The 19,977-nt window shown below is 35.6% G+C and overlaps 1 protein-coding gene across 9 annotated transcripts in view; it reads right to left on the bottom strand.

The window, feature by feature from the left end:
- Positions 1 to 19,977, bottom strand: part of LOC123566477 (uncharacterized) — a 93,161-nt gene that overhangs the window by 29,456 nt on the left and 43,728 nt on the right. For all 9 annotated transcript variants that reach the window (XM_053549799.1, XM_053549800.1, XM_053549801.1 and 6 more), the window contains 10 exons: positions 19,620 to 19,724; positions 18,598 to 18,735; positions 16,822 to 16,983; positions 15,443 to 15,457; positions 14,850 to 15,008; positions 13,873 to 14,004; positions 13,352 to 13,525; positions 11,505 to 11,603; positions 10,109 to 10,243; positions 6,732 to 6,895 (listed from right to left, as the gene is read on the bottom strand). In XM_053549799.1, coding sequence (XP_053405774.1) covers positions 6,732 to 6,895; positions 10,109 to 10,243; positions 11,505 to 11,603; positions 13,352 to 13,525; positions 13,873 to 14,004; positions 14,850 to 15,008; positions 15,443 to 15,457; positions 16,822 to 16,983; positions 18,598 to 18,735; positions 19,620 to 19,724 — 1,283 coding nt within the window. The remainder of the gene's footprint in view (positions 1 to 6,731; positions 6,896 to 10,108; positions 10,244 to 11,504; positions 11,604 to 13,351; positions 13,526 to 13,872; positions 14,005 to 14,849; positions 15,009 to 15,442; positions 15,458 to 16,821; positions 16,984 to 18,597; positions 18,736 to 19,619; positions 19,725 to 19,977) is intronic.

Genomic DNA, 19,977 nt, shown 5'->3' with positions numbered 1-19,977 from the left:
AATTCGTCAAAAGTGTATGTATGTTACCTAGACGGAAAACAAGCGTTTGACAATGTATGGCATCATGGCTTTTTTACAAATTGATTGAGAGTGAAATTGATGAAACATCTTTAATTGCTTTAAAGAACTATACAAAAATGTTTCCAGCTATGTAAAATATAAGGGTCTGAATTCGCCAATATTCCCGGTGCTACAAGGAACCCGACAAGGCGGGAAAAGTTCGCCTCTGCTTTATTTGGTTTTCATTAACGGTCTCATTAAACAGCTTGAGGGCAGTGGCTATGGTTTGTGTATGTTTAATATGAATGTTTGTGCCCCAACAGTTGCTGATGACATGGTACTTGTGTCTTACTCGAAGTTTGGAATTGACCGGATGCTGGCTATATGTTATAGTTATTCATGTCAGTGGAGATTCAAATATAATGCCAATAAATGTGGTGTTATAGTCTTTAATGAGTCTGGAAGCGAAAGGACAAGAACTGATAGAATATTTAAACTTGGGGATGAAATAGTCCAGGAAAGAGAATACTATACCCATCTAGGACTTGTATCTGACAAGTTTCTATCATAAATAGATGTATACAAGATGCTTGTATCAAACTTCGGGGAACGTTCTTAATATCTCAAATTGCGGAATTCACCCTGTAGCAATAAACCCAATTACGACCAGAACAATATATCAATCAGTTGTAATTCCAAAAGCATTATATGGATGTGAATTATGGTCCTTATATTCTACCTCTGATATACTTAATCTAGAACGTGCACACAGGTTTTGTGTAAAATCCATGCAACAACTCAATAAATTTACCAACACTGGCTTCGCCCTGTGTGCTATATCCCTTGACTCGATAGAAACATTTATTAACTTTAGAAAACTCCAATTTTTCGGGCAACTGTGTCGCTTGCCGTGTAGATACCTTGCAAAACGAGTGTTTGTTCATAGGTTAACGAGGTTTATGAATTTTGACAAACAGATATACGGTTTCATACCAGACTTATACAGACTTATTCAAAAATACGATTTAGTGAAGTTTTTGCAGGATTCGTAGAGTCAGGATTCTTTCCATCGAAGTACGCGTGGAAGTCAATATTATATAAAGTTATCATTGTAAAGGAGAAAAGACTGCTTGCTGAACATCTAGTATCAATCAGACCAGAGTTACACAATGTCATTGACCTGGAAAATCCGTGCATACTGTGGTGTATAGCTAGGACTAACCCTAAACTTATGTCCATGTGTACTTTCCTTATTAAAACAATCGGTGTAAGATTGTCAAAGACTTTTGTACAGCGTTGTAAAAAATGCAGCCTGCTATGTGAAGACTTGATAACTCACTTAATATGTTTCTGTCATGAAAATCATAATCAACATACTTGCCTTTGGGATGCTGTCATCTCAGCCTGCGACTTAGATACATTAAGTCAAATGTTTAGAATGAGCCCGTATGAACAATCGTGGTTCTTTATACAACTATCTACAGACAATAATAAATGCAGTTTGAAAAATTATCAAATTGCAAGAGTTCTACAGAAGGTGTTGATCTGACCATGTATATGTTAAGGTACAGATGATTTTATGAAACAAGGTGAATTTTTTTTTTTTTTTTTTTTTTTTTTTTTGTGCTGACATTTGATAGATTGTACCATGTACACTTAATTTTGCATATACTGTATTTCGTATACCCGTAACTTTGCATATGCTGCCTATCGTGTCTCATTAACCTCACACATATTATACCATATGCTCTTAACTTTGCATTTATTATACTATATACTCGTTAATTTGCATATTCGAAACAGTTTGTCCTAAACGTTGCATTTGTTGTGTCAAAGACTCTAATTTTACATGAACTGTTACCATTTCTCAATCGTTTTTTGATTATATAATTAGTGCGAGTAAGGATATATCATATACGTGTTGTTTCCGTTCGTTCATCTTGTGTTTTAGTTTCGACAAGATTGTTCTATTTGGAAATTACAGTATATAGCCAGTTACACAGTCTTTAAGTATGGTTACTAGGGGCTTGCTTTTAATCTCTCTTTCGAAAAAGACAAGCCTTGCTGGTATATCATACGATAATGCTTACATCACTAGTAAGTAGTACCTTAAAATTTGTATTATTTAATATAGGTAAATGGTGGACATTGTTTTATGCACTTCCTAGTCAAATATGGCTCTTATCATTGAATATACACGTATTATAGAGAAATCTTAAGTTTTAATGCATGCAGTTACATTAACGAAAAGAGTATACCATGTTAGCATAGTTTATGATGGTTGTACTTTCTTATGTTAATTATGGTATAATATGCATATTTGTGTTACTATGTTTGTAGAGTTGATGCTTAACTGAAGCATATAATGCTGTTTGTATCTAAAATGATATATATATTCACGTATAATATGTACATAATGTTTAAATGTTTACATGTAAATTTCCTGATATATGTCTACCTGTATATATGTTATGCTCTTCAAGAATGGAGGAAATAAAAGAATCTATCTATCTAACTTGGTTTCCCATTATATAGTGTCACGTTTTTGTTTGGTGTTAGAAGCTAACTAATATAAGATTAGGTCATCATAGTTGTAAATATGTAGCGTTAAGATATACTGCCAATATTTAGCCGAATCCAATATCACAGATCATATTAATGGTTCTTAAAATTTTGGAAGTCATCATACTGTATTACAACACTCTTGACTGATGATTTTATCATTGGAGTATGTGTAGTGAGCAAAACTTCAGAGCTGGTTATCATGGGATTTGGTTGAAATCTGTAACAAACTACCAGTCGTTTGTTACGTTATGTATGAATGAAAATTTTTTGGTCGTCTTAATTTTTCTCCTGTTCCAGTAAGTGAATTCTCTTCGAATAGCTCATGTAGCACTATATCATGTTAACGAAATTCTGTTGTTTTTTGACCTTAGCCCGGAACCGGGATTTCATAAATCAGAGTTGGTTTGTTATATAAATTATTAAAGTCGGATTTTTAATATTTAGATCTAAGTAAAAAAAAATTCTTTGACAAACCAAGCCGAAATTATTTACTGAAGACAGATAATGTTAACGTCATTATGTATTAGATTTACAAAATAAGGTTGAAATTGTGTTTTCGTGTAAGTTGAATATCTGGACATATTTCATGCTGTATAGCGCAATCTATTTATAGAACGATTACGTATTTATCAGTAGAAAGCGATAGCGAAACATTATTGGAAAAGTCGATTATTCAGGGTCTTCATAGTAAAGTATGGTTTTCTTTTAATATACGATTCGACAGAAGTACAACTACTTTAACACGTTATTGATAAATATATCGACCTAGTTCCGCAGTAGATCTATTCATTTATAAATACATGTATAATTGCACAATTTCCCATCCGCTAGCTTCGGTATTTTACCGCAGTATCATTATAAATTAATAGTGCAGACATGCCTTGATGTATAAATCCCACACGGTAACTTAAACGATAAAATGTTTGATAATTATGATTTTCTTCATTAAAACGTTTCAATACAGAAAACATTTCAGTATGCACTTAACTTTTTTCATTGACAATCTTCTTGAGTTCAACGATGCATGAGAACCATAACAAGCAAACGATAATACAATGTATAAACATGCAGTCGTTTTAATAAGTATCAAGTTGATCTATACTATGTTTAAATTGGTACCGTAGTGTATTGGATTGTGTTGTCATACCTGACCCGATTGAGGCCTGGTAAACTCATTGAAAAGCTAACCAAAATGCAGTAACAACATAATGCTTGTGGATAAAAGGGATAATGCTTGCGGATAAAAGGGATAATGGTCTTTCTGGATATTGATGTATAGCCTTGAAGGGGTACATATCAACATGGTTGGAATTGAATTTTAATTAAATTACATTAGGACATAAATCTTAAGATAAAACGTGTATCCAAACAAATATATTTTAGGTAAGCATTTAAGTTAGTTATTTCTTTCAAAGATAGAACTATAGATTATCATCATGATGATGAACAAATGATCCGAATCACTCAAGACGATAATCCTTCTGCTCCTTGTTTCATACATTGGCAAAACGTGATCACGTGATGTTGGCGGGATTTGCTCTACTTGTCTTTCAAATAGCCTATCCGATTATGTTATAGTTATATGGATGAACCAGTTTGGTTTTTAAAGAACAAATATAATTGTTGTAAAGCTGAGATAGTATTTTTTAGAATTTAAGAAATCGTTGCACAGAATTTTTGGGGGATAAATTTTGGCAAATTTATTGTGGCCTGGAAAAATTCTGTCGACCGTGGGGGCGATCGGGCGTGCTTTGGGACGTTTTGATGGTACGGATGTTACGGTGTATATTAAAGGTATTGCTCTAGTGCCTTGGCAATATCTGACTAGCCTTGCTTAAATGTATCATAGCCTTGCTGATGTCATAGCCTTGCTCATCATATAGTATTTGCCTCGCTTAGAATTACAGTACGTTGCCTTGCTCCATTGGTCCGCTAAATGTTCCTCATTACTTTGCAGGTAACGTTGAGTTATGGGGAATATTTAATTTACTGTGGTGTACTGTAGCCTTGCTCATTATAGTATTTGCCTTGCTTAGAAGTACAGTACGTTGCCTTGCTCCGCTAAATATTGTGGTGTACTGTAGCCTTGTTCGTTGCTTAGAATTACAGTACGTTGCCTTGCTCCGTTGGTCCGCTAAATATTGTTGTGTACTGTAGCCTTGCTCGTTGCTTAGAACCACAGTACGTTGCCTTGCTCCGTTGGTCCGCTAAATATTCCTCATTGCTTTGCAGGTAACGTCGAGTTTTGGGGGATGTTTAATTTACTGTGGTGTACTGTGGTATCCCTTGCGTCCGTGTGGCGCTGCTTGTTGCTCTACAGGTAACGTGGAGCAATGACGTGGTGCTTTACGAGTACGTCTGGTTTCCTCCCGGTCGACTGGTTTTTCAAATAGCTTTCATTGGAGTGGCCATACTCTGCCAAAATATTGATAATAACTTTTATATTGAAAGGAATATTTCATAGGTTGAATTAGCACTGTTTACAGTATCTTATGCGCCGGTAATTGAAATATGTGACTGTATTCATATCTGAAATGTACAAATAAACATGTAAAAATGTGAATGTTACTTGTCTTCTGGTTATAATTTCGGGTAATAAAATAATAAAAAATTATTTTGCCTAAAAATAATTACTTTTATTTTTTCCCGAAATTTATAGCTATCTCGTTGCTAGGTGTGTTAGCTATAAACTATCGTCGTTGTCAAGTAATCCAGTTTTCTAGTTCCTTGTCTAAACATAACAGATTAATGATAAACACCTATTCGTCAGGGAACCACTCGAGCGTTATATTAAATCGAGAGCACGTGCAATCTTCTCAGTTGAACTAAAGGTGTATTGGCTAGCGCTTCAGATCGATGTTAAATTGCCCACCCGCCACACCCCAGTAATAATAATAATAATAATAAAAATTGTTGTATACTTCAATTCATTATATTTTGTATCTTTAATTCTGTTATGACAATCTGACTGTTTTGTGAAGTATTTATGTTGCAGATAATATGCTGCCATTGGGTGCCAACTCCGGAAGTGATCAGACTCCAGGTACTTTCCACAGACATTAATTGAACGGATTCCTGGACTACAAACAATTTGTGAAACAGACAAATCTAAAAGGATATCATTCTTCCGGACTGTTGCTTTATGAGAAATCAAAAGGACAATTTAGAATTAATACATGTATAATCTTTATTACTAAAATTCCAGTTAATCATTTCCATACTTATATACAATTATTTTTATGTCACTCCTATTTGTAAGGGCCTGGAAAAATTCTGTCGACCGTGGGGGCGATCGGGCGTGCTTTGGGACGTTTTGATGGTACGGATGTTACGGTGTATATTAAAGGTATTGCTCTAGTGCCTTGGCAATATCTGACTAGCCTTGCTTAAATGTATCATAGCCTTGCTGATGTCATAGCCTTGCTCATCATATAGTATTTGCCTCGCTTAGAATTACAGTACGTTGCCTTGCTCCATTGGTCCGCTAAATGTTCCTCATTACTTTGCAGGTAACGTCGAGTTATGGGGAATATTTAATTTACTGTGGTGTACTGTAGCCTTGCTCATTATAGTATTTGCCTTGCTTAGAAGTACAGTACGTTGCCTTGCTCCGCTAAATATTGTGGTGTACTGTAGCCTTGTTCGTTGCTTAGAATTACAGTACGTTGCCTTGCTCCGTTGGTCCGCTAAATATTGTTGTGTACTGTAGCCTTGCTCGTTGCTTAGAACCACAGTACGTTGCCTTGCTCCGTTGGTCCGCTAAATATTCCTCATTGCTTTGCAGGTAACGTCGAGTTTTGGGGGATGTTTAATTTACTGTGGTGTACTGTGGTATCCCTTGCGTCCGTGTGGCGCTGCTTGTTGCTCTACAGGTAACGTGGAGCAATGACGTGGTGCTTTACGAGTACGTCTGGTTTCCTCCCGGTCGACTGGTTTTTCAAATAGCTTTCATTGGAGTGGCCATACTCTGCCAAAATATTGATAATAACTTTTATATTGAAAGGAATATTTCATAGGTTGAATTAGCACTGTTTACAGTATCTTATGCGCCGGTAATTGAAATATGTGACTGTATTCATATCTGAAATGTACAAATAAACATGTAAAAATGTGAATGTTACTTGTCTTCTGGTTATAATTTCGGGTAATAAAATAAAATGTCTTACTTCAGTTCATCCACAAGTTCGAAGATTCTGTCAAAGGCCCTGGGAGCTATACCTGGGAATTTCTGCTCTTTGTCTCCAATCATTGTGAATGTTTTACCTGAGCCAGTCTGTCCATAGGCAAAAATACATACATTGTATCCATCCACAGCTGACTGGATCAAGTTCTGAAAAGAAATTGTAATTTTTATTAAACAAGAGGGTCATGATGACCCTGGATCGCTCACCAAAGTAATATGAGCTACATGTTTCAAATGTCAAACTGATGATTTTTAGAAATTTTTTGGAAAATTTTCCGATGTACAATCAAGTAACCCCTGGGTTAGGCAATGCTACATATTGAATATGTAAGATCTAGGCCTTCTGGTTTATTTTAAGCAAATTTATGAAGATTTCCCTATGTACAATCAAGTAACCCCTGGGGCTGGGTCAATTTGACCCTGGGGGGTCAAGATTTGAACAAATTTTGTAGAGGTCTACTAGGCAATGCTACATGTCAAATATCTAAGCTCTAGGCCTTCTGGTTTATTTTAGAAAATTTTGAAGATTTTTCTATGTACAATCAAGTAACCCCATGGGGCGGGGCCAATTTGACCTTGGGGGTCATGATTTGAAGAAATTTTGTAGAAGTCTACTAGGCAATGCTACATGTCAAATACCTAAGATCTAGGCCTTCTGGTTTATTTTTAGAATTATTTTTAAAATTTTTGAAGATTTTCCTATATAAAATCAAGTGACCCCTGAGGCGGGGTCAATTTTGACCCTGGGGGTCATGATTTGAACAAATATTGTAGAGGTCCACTAGGCAATGCTACAGGTGAAATATCTAAGCTCTAGGCCTTCTGGTTTATTTTAGAAAATTTTGAAGATTTTTCTATGTACAATCAAGTAACCCCATGGGGCGGGGCCAATTTGACCTTGGGGGTCATGATTTGAAGAAATTTTGTAGAAGTCTACTAGGCAATGCTACATGTCAAAAACCTAAGATCTAGGCCTTCTGGTTTATTTTTAGAATTATTTTTAAAATTTTTGAAGATTTTCCTATATAAAATCAAGTGACCCCTGAGGCGGGGTCAATTTTGACCCTGGGGGTCATGATTTGAACAAATATTGTAGAGGTCCACTAGGCAATGCTACAGGTGAAATATCTAAGCTCTAGGCCTTCTGGTTTATTTTAAGAAAGTTTTTGAAAATTTTCATATGTAAAATCAAGTGACCCCTAGGGTGGGGTCAATTTTGACCCCGGGGTCATGATTTAAACAACTTTAGTAGAGGTCCACTAGGCAATGCTACATGTCAAATATCTAAGCTCTAGGGCTTCTGCTTTTTGAGAAGAAGATTTTTTAAGATTTTCCTATGTAAAATCAAGTGACCCCTGGAGCGGGGTCAATTTTGACCCCGGGGGGTGGGTGGTCATGATTTGAAATTTTTTTGTAGAGGTCCACTAGGCAATGCTACATGTCAAATATCTAACCTCTAGGCCTTCTGGTTTATTTTTAGAAATTTTTTGAAGATTTTCATATGTAAAATCAAGTGACCCCTGGGGCAGGGTCAATTTTGACCCCCGGGTCATGATTTGAACAACTTTAGTAGAGGTCCACTTGGCAATGCTACATGTCAAATATCTAAGGTCTAGGGCTTCTGGTTTTCGAGAAGAAGATTTTTTAAGATTTTTCTATGTAAAATCAAATGACCCCTGGGGCGGGGTCACGATTTGAACAAATTTGGTAGAGGTCCACTAGGCAATGCTTCACACCAAATATCTAAGCTCTAGGCTTCTGGTTTTTGAAATGAAGATTTTTTGAAGTTTTTCCTTTTGGTTGCCATGGCAACCAGAGTTCTGCATGGAATTCAATTCTTTGAACAATTTTTAAAGAAAACCATCTAAGGAACATCCCTGTGAAGTTTCATCAAAATTGGCCTGTTGGTTTAGGAGGAGATGTTGTTTAAAGGAAAGTGTGGACGGACGACGGACGGACGGACGTACAACAGACGGACGCCAGACGGTGAGCGATCACAATACCTCACCCTGAGCACTTTGTGCTCAGGTGAGCTAAAAATAAGTACAGTTGAATATCGTTACCTCGATATCGGTTAGCTCGATACTCCGGTTAGTACGATGTGTTTGCGTCGGTCCCAATTTTTTCCTATTTATCTTAATGTAATATATTTATCATTACCTCGATATGATCAGCTCGATATTTTGTTTAGCTCGATGAGATTTTTCAGTCCCGTCAACATACCTGTACTGTTTTTACACCTGGTTTCGTCGATGTCACAGCTTGTCAAAAAATATCCATGCTATTTGTAAGGTGTGAAAATCAACCTATTGTTGTCCGGCGATGTATGTATCATATTCAAGTTAGTCTGTGTGTTTGTTTTGTTGGTTATTTAATCTTTAATCCAATTTAAATGTAAGCGTTATAAAACACCGTGCAAGCAGGAAAGCTGTTTTCAAATATAAAAACTGTTTTGATGAAATAATTTCTGTTTGACGGAGTAAAATTCTGCCATTTAGGATTGAGTAACAATATGTGTATATTACTGGCAAATTTTCGTTATTGAATCACAGTCAAAATGATTACTCAACTAGGAACGTTACCGCTGCATTCTGACTTGTTTAGGGAAGGAATAAAAATGCTAATGTTTAAATGTATATTTTGAAAAATTAAAAAGTTGTATGTATGTATTTAATCAAGATGTGTTTTAATTGTAAATGTAATTAAGATCGCATTTATGTTTTATATTATTTTTTTTCCCTTTCAAACCCTCTGAAAAATGCATTGGATATACTGACAATATAGACGTCCAACACAAGTACAAAGAAGTCTCAGATAGTCGATATCGTTACGTCGAACTTCGGATACGTCGATGCAATTTTTACAGTCCCTTGAATATCGAGGTAACGGTATTCGACTGTATATGAATTAGTTTTTTAAAATGTCTGTTATTTATTTAAGTTATATGAGACACATTAGGTCTATTTATATTTGTGAAACTCAAAGGGTTTTATTATTTCAACTGGAAAGATTATGAGAATCTTTAACTGCCTTAATAATATCCTAGACTAATACAACCAAAAAGTAAAAAAGAAAAGAAAGAGGTAAAACAGAGTTATGGGACCTGTGCTTTGCATGCTATATCATCACAGAGAATAAGTGTGTTTACTGAGATACCAGCTGAACAAAAAACTTGTTACGTGGAAAAAGCGGAACCTGTGCACTTGCATACAAGATCATTTTCAGATGAAATTAGCGAATACAATAGCTATTTCATTGGTGTTTACAGGTTAGCCAAAACCAATGACCCTCAGTATCAGGGAACACTCCTGGAACTTTTTTCTTCAGTTTCCAGAACATCCCTCATATACCGAAACTTACATTGGTATCCTCAAAGATCTTTTCTTGTGTAGAATCTTCCATGAAGATGGCATCATACTGGAATTCTTTAAGACCTCTTGTAGCTTCTACACTGATAGTGTACTCATCTGATGACTTACAAACAGGCTTATTTCCCTGTAACAGAAAGAGGCAGTATGATTTTCAGTATTTATAAATAATAACATATTACAACAAATTAGATATCGTTTTAAATTTATTTCTAGCTTGGATGGCCTCTAAGTGGGGTTAAAGCCTTACCATTTGAAGAAAAACACTGTTTTCTGAAGATCAATGAAGAAGTTCACAAGAAAAAGTCGTTAAAATGTTTTTTCTATTTTCAGCTTGAAACCTAAATGGGTCAATTAAACCCATTTTGATAAAGTCCATACTAGAATGTTAAACACTAGCAGGCCTGGATCCAGAAATATTTGATTTGTTGGGGTGGGGGGGGGGGGGCACCAGTTTGGAAATGGTGGCCTCTGGGGCATTTTTTGGTCTAAATTTTTAGTAAATATCATTCCTTTGCCAAAATAGTTGGGTGCAACTTTGACAAGTATAAGTCACTTCTCAGCTGACTGGGGGTGGGGTGGTGAGGATTTAGGCCTGCACTAGGTTTGATAAAAATCCCTCTAGTAGTTCATGAGCAGAAGTTGTTAAGTTTTTCTACTGCCTCTAAAATGGGCCAAACAAAATCATCTTAATGAATTTAAGAAAGGTCCTACAGACAAAGTTCTCTGAACATCTATCATGTAGTTAATAGAAGCTGTGTAAAGTTCTTTTTTCAATTTTTTATCTTTGGTGCCCCCAAAAAGGCATCAAGTGTACCCATTCAAACAAAGATGAGAGAAGTCTGTAAAAGGATGCTACCAAATTTGATGAAGATCCATCAAGTGGATCATGAAAAAGAGTCATTTTAAAGTTTTCCTATTTTTAGCTGTGGCGGTCCCTATAATCTAGAGACATCCATGCCAGGATGATACACACACTGTTTGGTTAAATTCTGACCACCAGTTTCAGAGAAGATGTTTAAGTAGAAATAATGATGCATGATTTAATATGGAAGCCAGACAATCCACCTGTACTAATGGCTAACCCTGAATCTTTGATTCAAGAGAGCAAAAAACAATAATTAACCCTTACCATGCTGAACATGATTGATTGTGCCTTTGCGACCAGTGTAGATCATAATCAACCTGAACATCTGTGCAGTCTGATCATAATCTGCACTGTTCGCTATTCAGTCAGTATCTTTTTGGTAAGCACCCCTTTAAACAGTTAATGGTACTGTCCAAATTGAAAGATGGACAAGTTCATTATAGAAATTTAGCAGGATAAGGGTTATCAATCCTGATTATCAGCTTGGCACAGATTAAAAATCAAATCTTTTAAATCTTACCCTTTCAAGTTCAGACTTGCTCATTGGTCTGGCCCTACAGTACACACGAATCTTGCCCTTCATATCCTCAACCATGTTGTAATATTTCTTCCTCAGAACCTGAAACAGTCACAATAATTATAAAACCAAACTTTCCTGAACTAAATCGATCAATGAGTTTGCTGTATCACCAAACTCTTAAATCATAAACAAAAACATGTCTTAGTTTAAAAAAATCTCTCTAGCTTTGAAATAATCATTATTACAGCAAAACTAAACATTTTCAACATCATGGTGCAAAAAATCTCAAAAACTTGACAACTTCAAATCATCAAAATGCTCACTCATGATTTAACAAGAGGGTCATGATGACCCTGGATCGCTCACCTGAGTAATATGAGCTACATAGACAAGTGTAATAGATCAGGTAAGAAAGTCAAATATAAGTAAGCATTGAAATCTTTTCCCAGTTGTGTGAACATGTTTCAAATGTCAAACTGATGCTAAAATATTAAGAAAGTAGGTCAGTAGGTCATATTCATGGTCACTGAAAGTCAGTTTTAAGATCGGTGTGCAAAACTGTATAAGTCATCCAAATTTCAAGGCTGTATCTTAAAAAACAAGAAAATAGGTCAGTAGGTCAAGGTCACAGTCAAGTGACCCCTAATTACTTGGGGTCATCAGGTAATTATAATCAAACAGTCTGGGAAATATGATCAGATAATTTTTGAAGTATTTTTTCCTATATAAGTCATATAAAAATTAAGTGATCCCGGGGAGGGGCCTTAAATGGACCCTGGGTCATGATTTGAACAATCTTAGTAAAGGACCACTAGACAATGCCACATGTAAAATATCTAAGCTCTGTGCCTCTCAGTTTCAGAGAAGAACATTTATTTTGTTTTTCCTATACTATTAGAACTCTATGTAAATTCAAGGGACCACTGGGCAGGACCAATATTGACCCTGGGATCATAACTTGAACAATCTTGGTAAAAGTCCACTAGACAATGCCATATACCAAATATCTAAGCTCTAGGTCTTCAGGTTTCAGAGAAGAAGATTTTTTAAATTTACAATATAGTCATATAGGGAAAATAAGCCCCGCCCCCTGGCGGCCATGTTTTTTAACAGAATAGAATGGCTTAAGCAATTTTGGTAGAAAGTCACATAGAGATCATTTCTACAAAATATTTATGAAATAAGGCTAACAGTTTCTGAGAAGATTTTTTAAAGATTTTCCTTTTGGTTGCCATTGCAACCACAGTTCTGAATGGATATTAATTCTTTGGGCAATTTTGAAAGGGGGCCACCAAAGGATCATTTCTGTGAAGTTTGGTGTAAATCTGCCCAGTGGTTTTGAAGAAGATTTTTGAAATTTACAATATAGCCATTGAGGGAAAATAAGCCCCGCCCCCTGGCGGCCATGTTTTTTACCAAAATAAAACGGCTTAAGCAATTTTGGTAGAGGGTCACCTAGAGATCATTTCTACAAAATATTTTTGAAATCCGGCAAACAGTTTCTGAGAAGAAGATTTTTAAAGATTTTCCTTTCGGTTGCCATGGCAACCACAGTTCTAAATGGATTTTAATTCTTTGGGCAATTCTGAAAGGGGGCCATCCAAGGAACATTCCTGTGAAGTTTGATGTAAATCTGCCCAGTAGTTTTGAAGAAGAAGATTTCTTTAGAAATTGTTGACGGACGCACGACGGGCATCAAGTGGTCACAAAAGCTCACCTTCAGCCTTTGGCTCAGGTGAGCTAAAAACTCTCAAACATCAACCAGTCACTGTTTCCTAGATCATACAAGATAACCATTCACTGATTCCTAGGTCATATAAGTTTGTCCCTATGTGAGAAAGATTTACCCTTTCACTTTCGAAGTTCTTGGTGAGGACAATATTTTCCTCTCCCAATTTTTTGTTGTCTGCTTCCAGCTCCTTCACTTTGCTAGCAGCTTCTATACCTTCCTTTGCTGCCATGCTGATGGTTTTCATTTCTCCAGTTAACTTTGTCAGGGTGCGATTCTTCTCATCAAGCTCCTACAAGAAATGAACAACTAAACATGAAAAGTACATCCAAGTCCCAAAGGGAAAGACCACAAGATAACCAACTTATATTTTGAATTTGAATCCTGCGCATGTCGAAAGTTCTCTTAAGAACTGCACAGAAGACAGTCCATATGATGTCAATCACTTATGGAGGACTGACCAGTACTGGCACAAAATCTTAAAAAAGGGTATATTCACTAACAATCACTACATAACACAAAATACGGCAGAAATATGAGGTTTGTCTTTTTTGAGACAATTTGTAAATGTCAGAAGGAAACTTTCTTTCAGTTCTGTATAGGATGAGGAAAGAATGAAGAGATATAGGATCCATCTACCTTTTTGAGTGCTTTGTTTTCCTCATCAGCAGCTTTGAGACCTTCCACTAACTTGCTAGATTTTTCCTTTTCATGATCCATCCTCTTTTCAAGCTCTTTCAAAATCTTTTCATGTTGTGCAGCTTTCTTTTTCTGAAAGTGAAATATCAAATTCAAATTAAATCAAACTATTAAAAACCTGCTTTTAAGAATCTACATCTAAAAAGTTTGTCCCATTCTCTTTGCTTAGTTGCCTCCCCTGACATTCAATGTTACAGCTATTCCACTAGCTACAGCTAGTTACCTCCCCTGGCATTCAATGCTAAGCTGTTCCACTAACAACAGCTAGTTGTTACTACTGCTGATGTCCATTGCTATAGCAGTTCCACTAACTACAGCTACTATCTCCCTGTCATTCAATGCTATAGCTGTTCTGCTGAATACAGCTAGTTACCTCCCCTGTCATGCAATGCAATAGCTTTTCTACTCCTACAGCTGGTTACCTCCCCTGGCATTTAATGCTACAGCTGTTCCTCTATTCCTTAAGCTATTTACTTCTGCTATTATTCATTGCTGTAGCTGTTCAACAAACTACAGATTACAGCTAGTTGCCTCCCTTGGCATTAAATACTATAGCTTTTCCACTAACTACTGGTACATCTAGCCTACAGAACTAACCAGACTGCCCACCTGAGTCACATAATTATAATGCTGAGTGTACCAACTCTTAGATATTTGACTTTCAGTAATATCCATAGAGAATATTAACCTAACTTTGAAACAAGATAAACTGAAAAAAAAAGACTTGCCTGTTCAAGAAATCAATACAGTATATAAGTAGAAAGATTTCAAAATTACTGCAATTAAAATTTCATGTTTCAAATTTAAATGAAAAAAATTAAATTACCGGGCTAATGTGTAATTTCCTTACAAACCCTTTATCTTCTTCTTTAGCTACCTATATGATCCTTACAAAGGCGAGCGAGAGTAAAACTTACATCAGCAACTGAATCTCCTCCCTTTCCACCACCTGCTCCACCTGCAAACTTGAGCTCCTTCTCCAGACGTTTGATCTCTGCAGCTTGATCTTTGATCTCCCGTTTCAACATGAGAACCTCAGCACTGCCATGTTTGTCTCCACCACCACCACCCATTGGCTGAAATCAAAAGTACCAGTCCACATATGTATGATTTGTACAAAGGTAAAGTTCACACAGAAAATAAAAAATGAAAATTACAGCCTTTGTCAGTAGAAATTTTCTATTTAAAAGTACATTTTGTAAATATGCTGATACCAGTCTGATCAGTTCATGATAAAAAAAAGAACATGAATATTGAAGCTCAAGGAAAATGTCTTGTACTCCCATGTCAATGTTTTATTCTAAAATAATTATATATTTCCCTCTGCATCAATTAACAATCGGAATTAATCTTTAAAATTTAATTAATCAACATATACAGAAATTGCCAATTCCATTAGAACCATCATCTTTTTAACAATTTGTAATGCAAAATATGGTATTATCATGATAATTTATCACTTATTCAATACAATCATTAAAATACATTGTAGAAAGCCATTTAATCTTACCACAGGAACAACATTCTGAAAAAAAAAAGAACATCATGTCCATAAATGTTATCACAGATAAAGTTATTCCATACTATTACTGTCCTTCAAATAACACAATATATAAAGGCTGAATTTTCAAATAGCTCAATAGGGAGAGTGCAGATCTACAGATTGCCAGTTCGATCCTTGGGCGAGGTGATTGTTCTCCATGACAATTTGAAGAAAGACATTGTGTCTGAAATATTTATCTTCCCCCTATGATTCATGTGGAAAACAAGTTTGTACTGGTTAACTGTCTGCCATAACATAACTAAACAAGAGCTCCGCCAAGCGGGGCAATATACGCCTGAAGGATTACATCATAGGATGGGAGCAAAATTTAAAGAACTTGACTGTTGTAGCCCAAAGGAGTGGAACAACAAAAGGAAAACTTCAAAAAACAAATCTAAGTCCACAAAAAGAAATATTCAAAGTCCACAAAACAAAATCCTTATCAGGTACAGGTATGTAAAAATACACCTAAAAACTAGAGATACCATCCATGTTGTACCACAGAAAAGTGGTCTCAGTTTTTCCCTACGGCCAATCATAAAAAAGTTTCAAAATAAGCTATTTATAGTAACATAAAAGGGAAGTTATTAAAAAAAAATTATTGTAAGTGAACAAATAAAGAGATCTGCCAAATAAAAACAAGTGCACTGCAATGCAGAGCAATATACACAAAGCAAAGTCATATATGATCTTTGACCTTTAAGTGTGACCTTGACCTTGAAGCAAGTTATCCGGAACATGTGCTCTGCACATCGTCTCAGTGTGGTGAACATTTTTGCCAAGTTTCTTTGAAATCCTTCCAGGAGTTCAAGAGTTAGAGAGCGGACATGAAACAAACTGATATGACTTTTGACCCCTAAGTGTGACCTTGATCTTGAAGCGAGTCGTCCGGAACATGCGCTCTGCACATTGTCTTGGTGTGGTGAACATTTGTGTCAAGTTTCTTTGAAATCCTTCAAGGGGTTCAAAAGTTACAGAGCAGACACGAAACAAACTGATATGACCTTTGACTCCTAAGTGTGACCTTGACCTTGAAACGAAACATCCAATACTTGCGCTCTGCAGGTCATCTCAGTGTGGTGAACATTTGTGTCAAGTTTCCTTGAAATCCTTCAAGGGGTTCAAGAGTTGCAGAGTGGACACGAAATTGCTCATGGACAGACGGACGGACACCAGCGTCATAACATTATACGTCCCTTTGGGCGTATAAATGCTACTGAAAAACGGCATTAAACACAAAACAAACAAACAAAACAAATCAATCATTTTAATTCACATTTTACATATCCTAAATGAAACTAAAGCCTACAGGTAAAGACAAAAAAAAATTAAAAAGATAAACTCACAGTTCCTTTGCCTGCTTTCGACTCCAGTTCTTTCACACGTTTGACAAGCATAGCAATACGTTGTTTGTCTTCAGATGCTGTCTTCTGCTGTTTCTCTTCCAAATGACGAGACATCTTTTTTGCGTCCTTGTCTTTTTCCATTCTGTGAGCCTTCAACTTGGCCTGAAAGAACCAAACAACTTAACATTCCAAAAAGACATCACATGCAGATTAATGCATTGCTTTAAACCCTTATCATTCTGGACATGATTGATTATGCCTTTGCAACCAATGTAGATCATGATCACCCTGACCATCCGTGCACTCTGACCAAGATCTGCACTGTTTGCTATTCAGTCAGTTTCTTTTTGGTAAGCACCCCTTTTAACAGCTAATGGTACTGTCCAAATTGAAAGACGGACAGGTTCATTATAGAAATTTAGCATGATTAGGGTTAAGCATTGATATCGAGAAAGACAGGCTCGCTGGAGCAATTCTTGTGTTTTCCAGTATAGTTTTCCATAGATTTTCTATGTCTTGTTTGAAATCCCAGACAATTCCAGCATTTTGATTACTTTTTTCAAACCATAAGCGACTGGTGTCTTACTGCAGAATATAACTTTAACATGCATGAAACTTTCACTTAAGAAATAATATATCTGTTCCTATATTTTATCAGTTAATAAAATATGGGCAGGAGTCTGGATGCGTAATAATTAAATTACGAGTGCGTGATTTAATTATTCGCATCCAAACGACTGCCAATGTTTTATTAATTGATAAAATTATTGGAACATATTTATTATTTTGATTCTAACAACGCAAATAATTCACATTTCACAGTACTACATTTTCAGCGTAATACGTCATTCGGGTCATATGCTGTTACAATTTACCCCCTATGGTTAGAAAGTGTTGCATAGCCAATGGAACGTATAGATATTTGTTTCTTTTTTATCAGAATTTTAAGAAGTATTCATAAATTAGTAATCTAACAGCTCGCAAACTATTTATGAACAGAATCATCAAATTAGGCGAGTTGACCCTGTGTTACGAGTGACGAGCTTAACTTTTATATGACGTCACATCATTATGACGTCATACTTTATGTCATACATTTATGACGTCACCGCTGAATCATAATTAGGCTAATTGAATTCGCTCGTAGAGATCAGAACGTGTTTTACGGACCTACACATAAGTCAGTATGTCTTTTTATTATATTTATGTTTTTGAAATGCCGTTTTCAACCGTTTGGCCCTGAAATAATTTGTATGTAATGGAACTGAAGTAGAATCTCTTACGTTACAATCATAGGGGGTGAAATGTAACAGCCAACCATATTTTATCGTAGATTCATGTATAGGCGATTTCGCTATATGTTTATATAGCAATTGCTGCGGATCGTGTTAGAATTGTTAATAATGTAGAATATTTTAATATATGAAGAAATATCATGAGGTTTCAATCACTTATGTTTTTTAATTCACACTGGCAGCAGTCAGGCCATATCAAATCTTATTAATTGCTACAACTGAATTTGATAGCATGAATAAATAAACCACAAACTTTTTAAGTAAAACAACCTCAAGTTACTTGTTTTAGATGCATTTCAGACCTCTGTTCCATCTAACAATGTCATTATTTCCTTTAGAAACACAAACAAATATGACACATCAACATACAATTTGCTGTTGTATCTGTGATTTTGTTTGGTTAGAACTACAACACTTGTCATTTTTACTTGTGTTATAACACCAAATATTATCTAACAGACTAACATATGCAGCTACAAACCTCAAGTTCCCTGTTAGCAGCCCTCTGAGACTCAAGGTTTTTACTTGTAACATCGAGCTGAGAGGTGAGTTCTGCAACCTGAGCATTCAAAGTCACTGAAGATGTCTTGTTGCTGCTCTTATCTTGCTCCAGATTTTTCTGTAAGGAGACATGGGTGATTAGGTAGTTATTACTGTGGAAGGATAAACTGGTATCTCCTTTAGGCCTCATGAAGTATAAAAGTTGTCTGATTCACTCCCCATATTTTTTCAGAAACAACTTTTTTTCTTGAAATTTGAAGTTCTTCGTCAAAAATCAAATTTTCCCATAATTTTTGTTTACTTTTACTTCTAAGATACCAAAACTTTGTTACAGACTATATATTTTAATTTTTCAATGCTTGTGTGTAATCAGTGGAGGGAATTAATAATTTAATTACATTATGTAATCAAGAAAAGGACGTAATAATTGAAGTACATGTTTTTTTTCATTATTGCAGTTATGTAACAGTGGGCAGTTAACCTAAATAGTGTTCCTGGATTCTGTACCAGTACAAACCTGTTCTCTTAAAGTAACTGCCAACATCCCCACATGAATAAGAGGTGGAGGAGGAATGATTTCAGACACGTCTTTTATAAAACCGTCATGGAAAACATATGCTCTGCCCTGAGATTGAACTCACGACCCCATGATCTGTAGATCTGCGCTCTCCCTATTGAGCTAAGTGGGTGGGTGTTCTAGTACATGTATAATCAGGGGAGGGAAGTAATAATTTAAATACATGTATGATCAAGAAAGGAAAGTAATAATCTACGTATGTGTATAATCAAGAGAGGGAAGTAATAATTTTATTATATGTATAATCAGGGGAGGGAAGTAATAATTTAAGTACATATGTAATCAGGAAAGGGAAGTAATAATTTAAGTACATGTATATCTGGAAAGCTAAGTAATTATTTACATACAGGTATAATCAGGGGAGGTAAGTAATAACTTAAGCATGTGTGTAATTAGGGGAGGGAAGTAATACTGTAAGTACAAACCAGTTTATCTTGTAACTTCTTGATTTCTGCAGCTGAGTCTGGTGGTAACTTTGACAACTTTTCTGTCTCTAGTTCATCATTCTTCAGTTTGAGAGACTCTATCTCCTGTTCATAAAATAAACAATACAACATTCCATCATGTATATCTCTCCATTCATTTTTAATTCTCACATTATCAAAGCTTCTTACGAAACTATACTGTTTTTCTTAAACTACATGAAAGATCACTAATTTGACTGGTCCAACTTTGACTCAAAAATGTAAATTAGAAAACCGTACATGACTGGAATTTATTATAACATATAAGTTAATTTATATGACCAGAATTCATGATGAAACTGACTACAGTTGAAAGTGT

This window comes from Mercenaria mercenaria, chromosome 8 (genome assembly GCF_021730395.1).
Source record: "Mercenaria mercenaria strain notata chromosome 8, MADL_Memer_1, whole genome shotgun sequence".
NCBI classification, from domain to species: Eukaryota; Metazoa; Mollusca; class Bivalvia; order Venerida; family Veneridae; genus Mercenaria; species Mercenaria mercenaria.
Note: the sequence above shows the minus strand (reverse complement) of the source record. Positions and strands in the feature narration are given on the sequence as shown.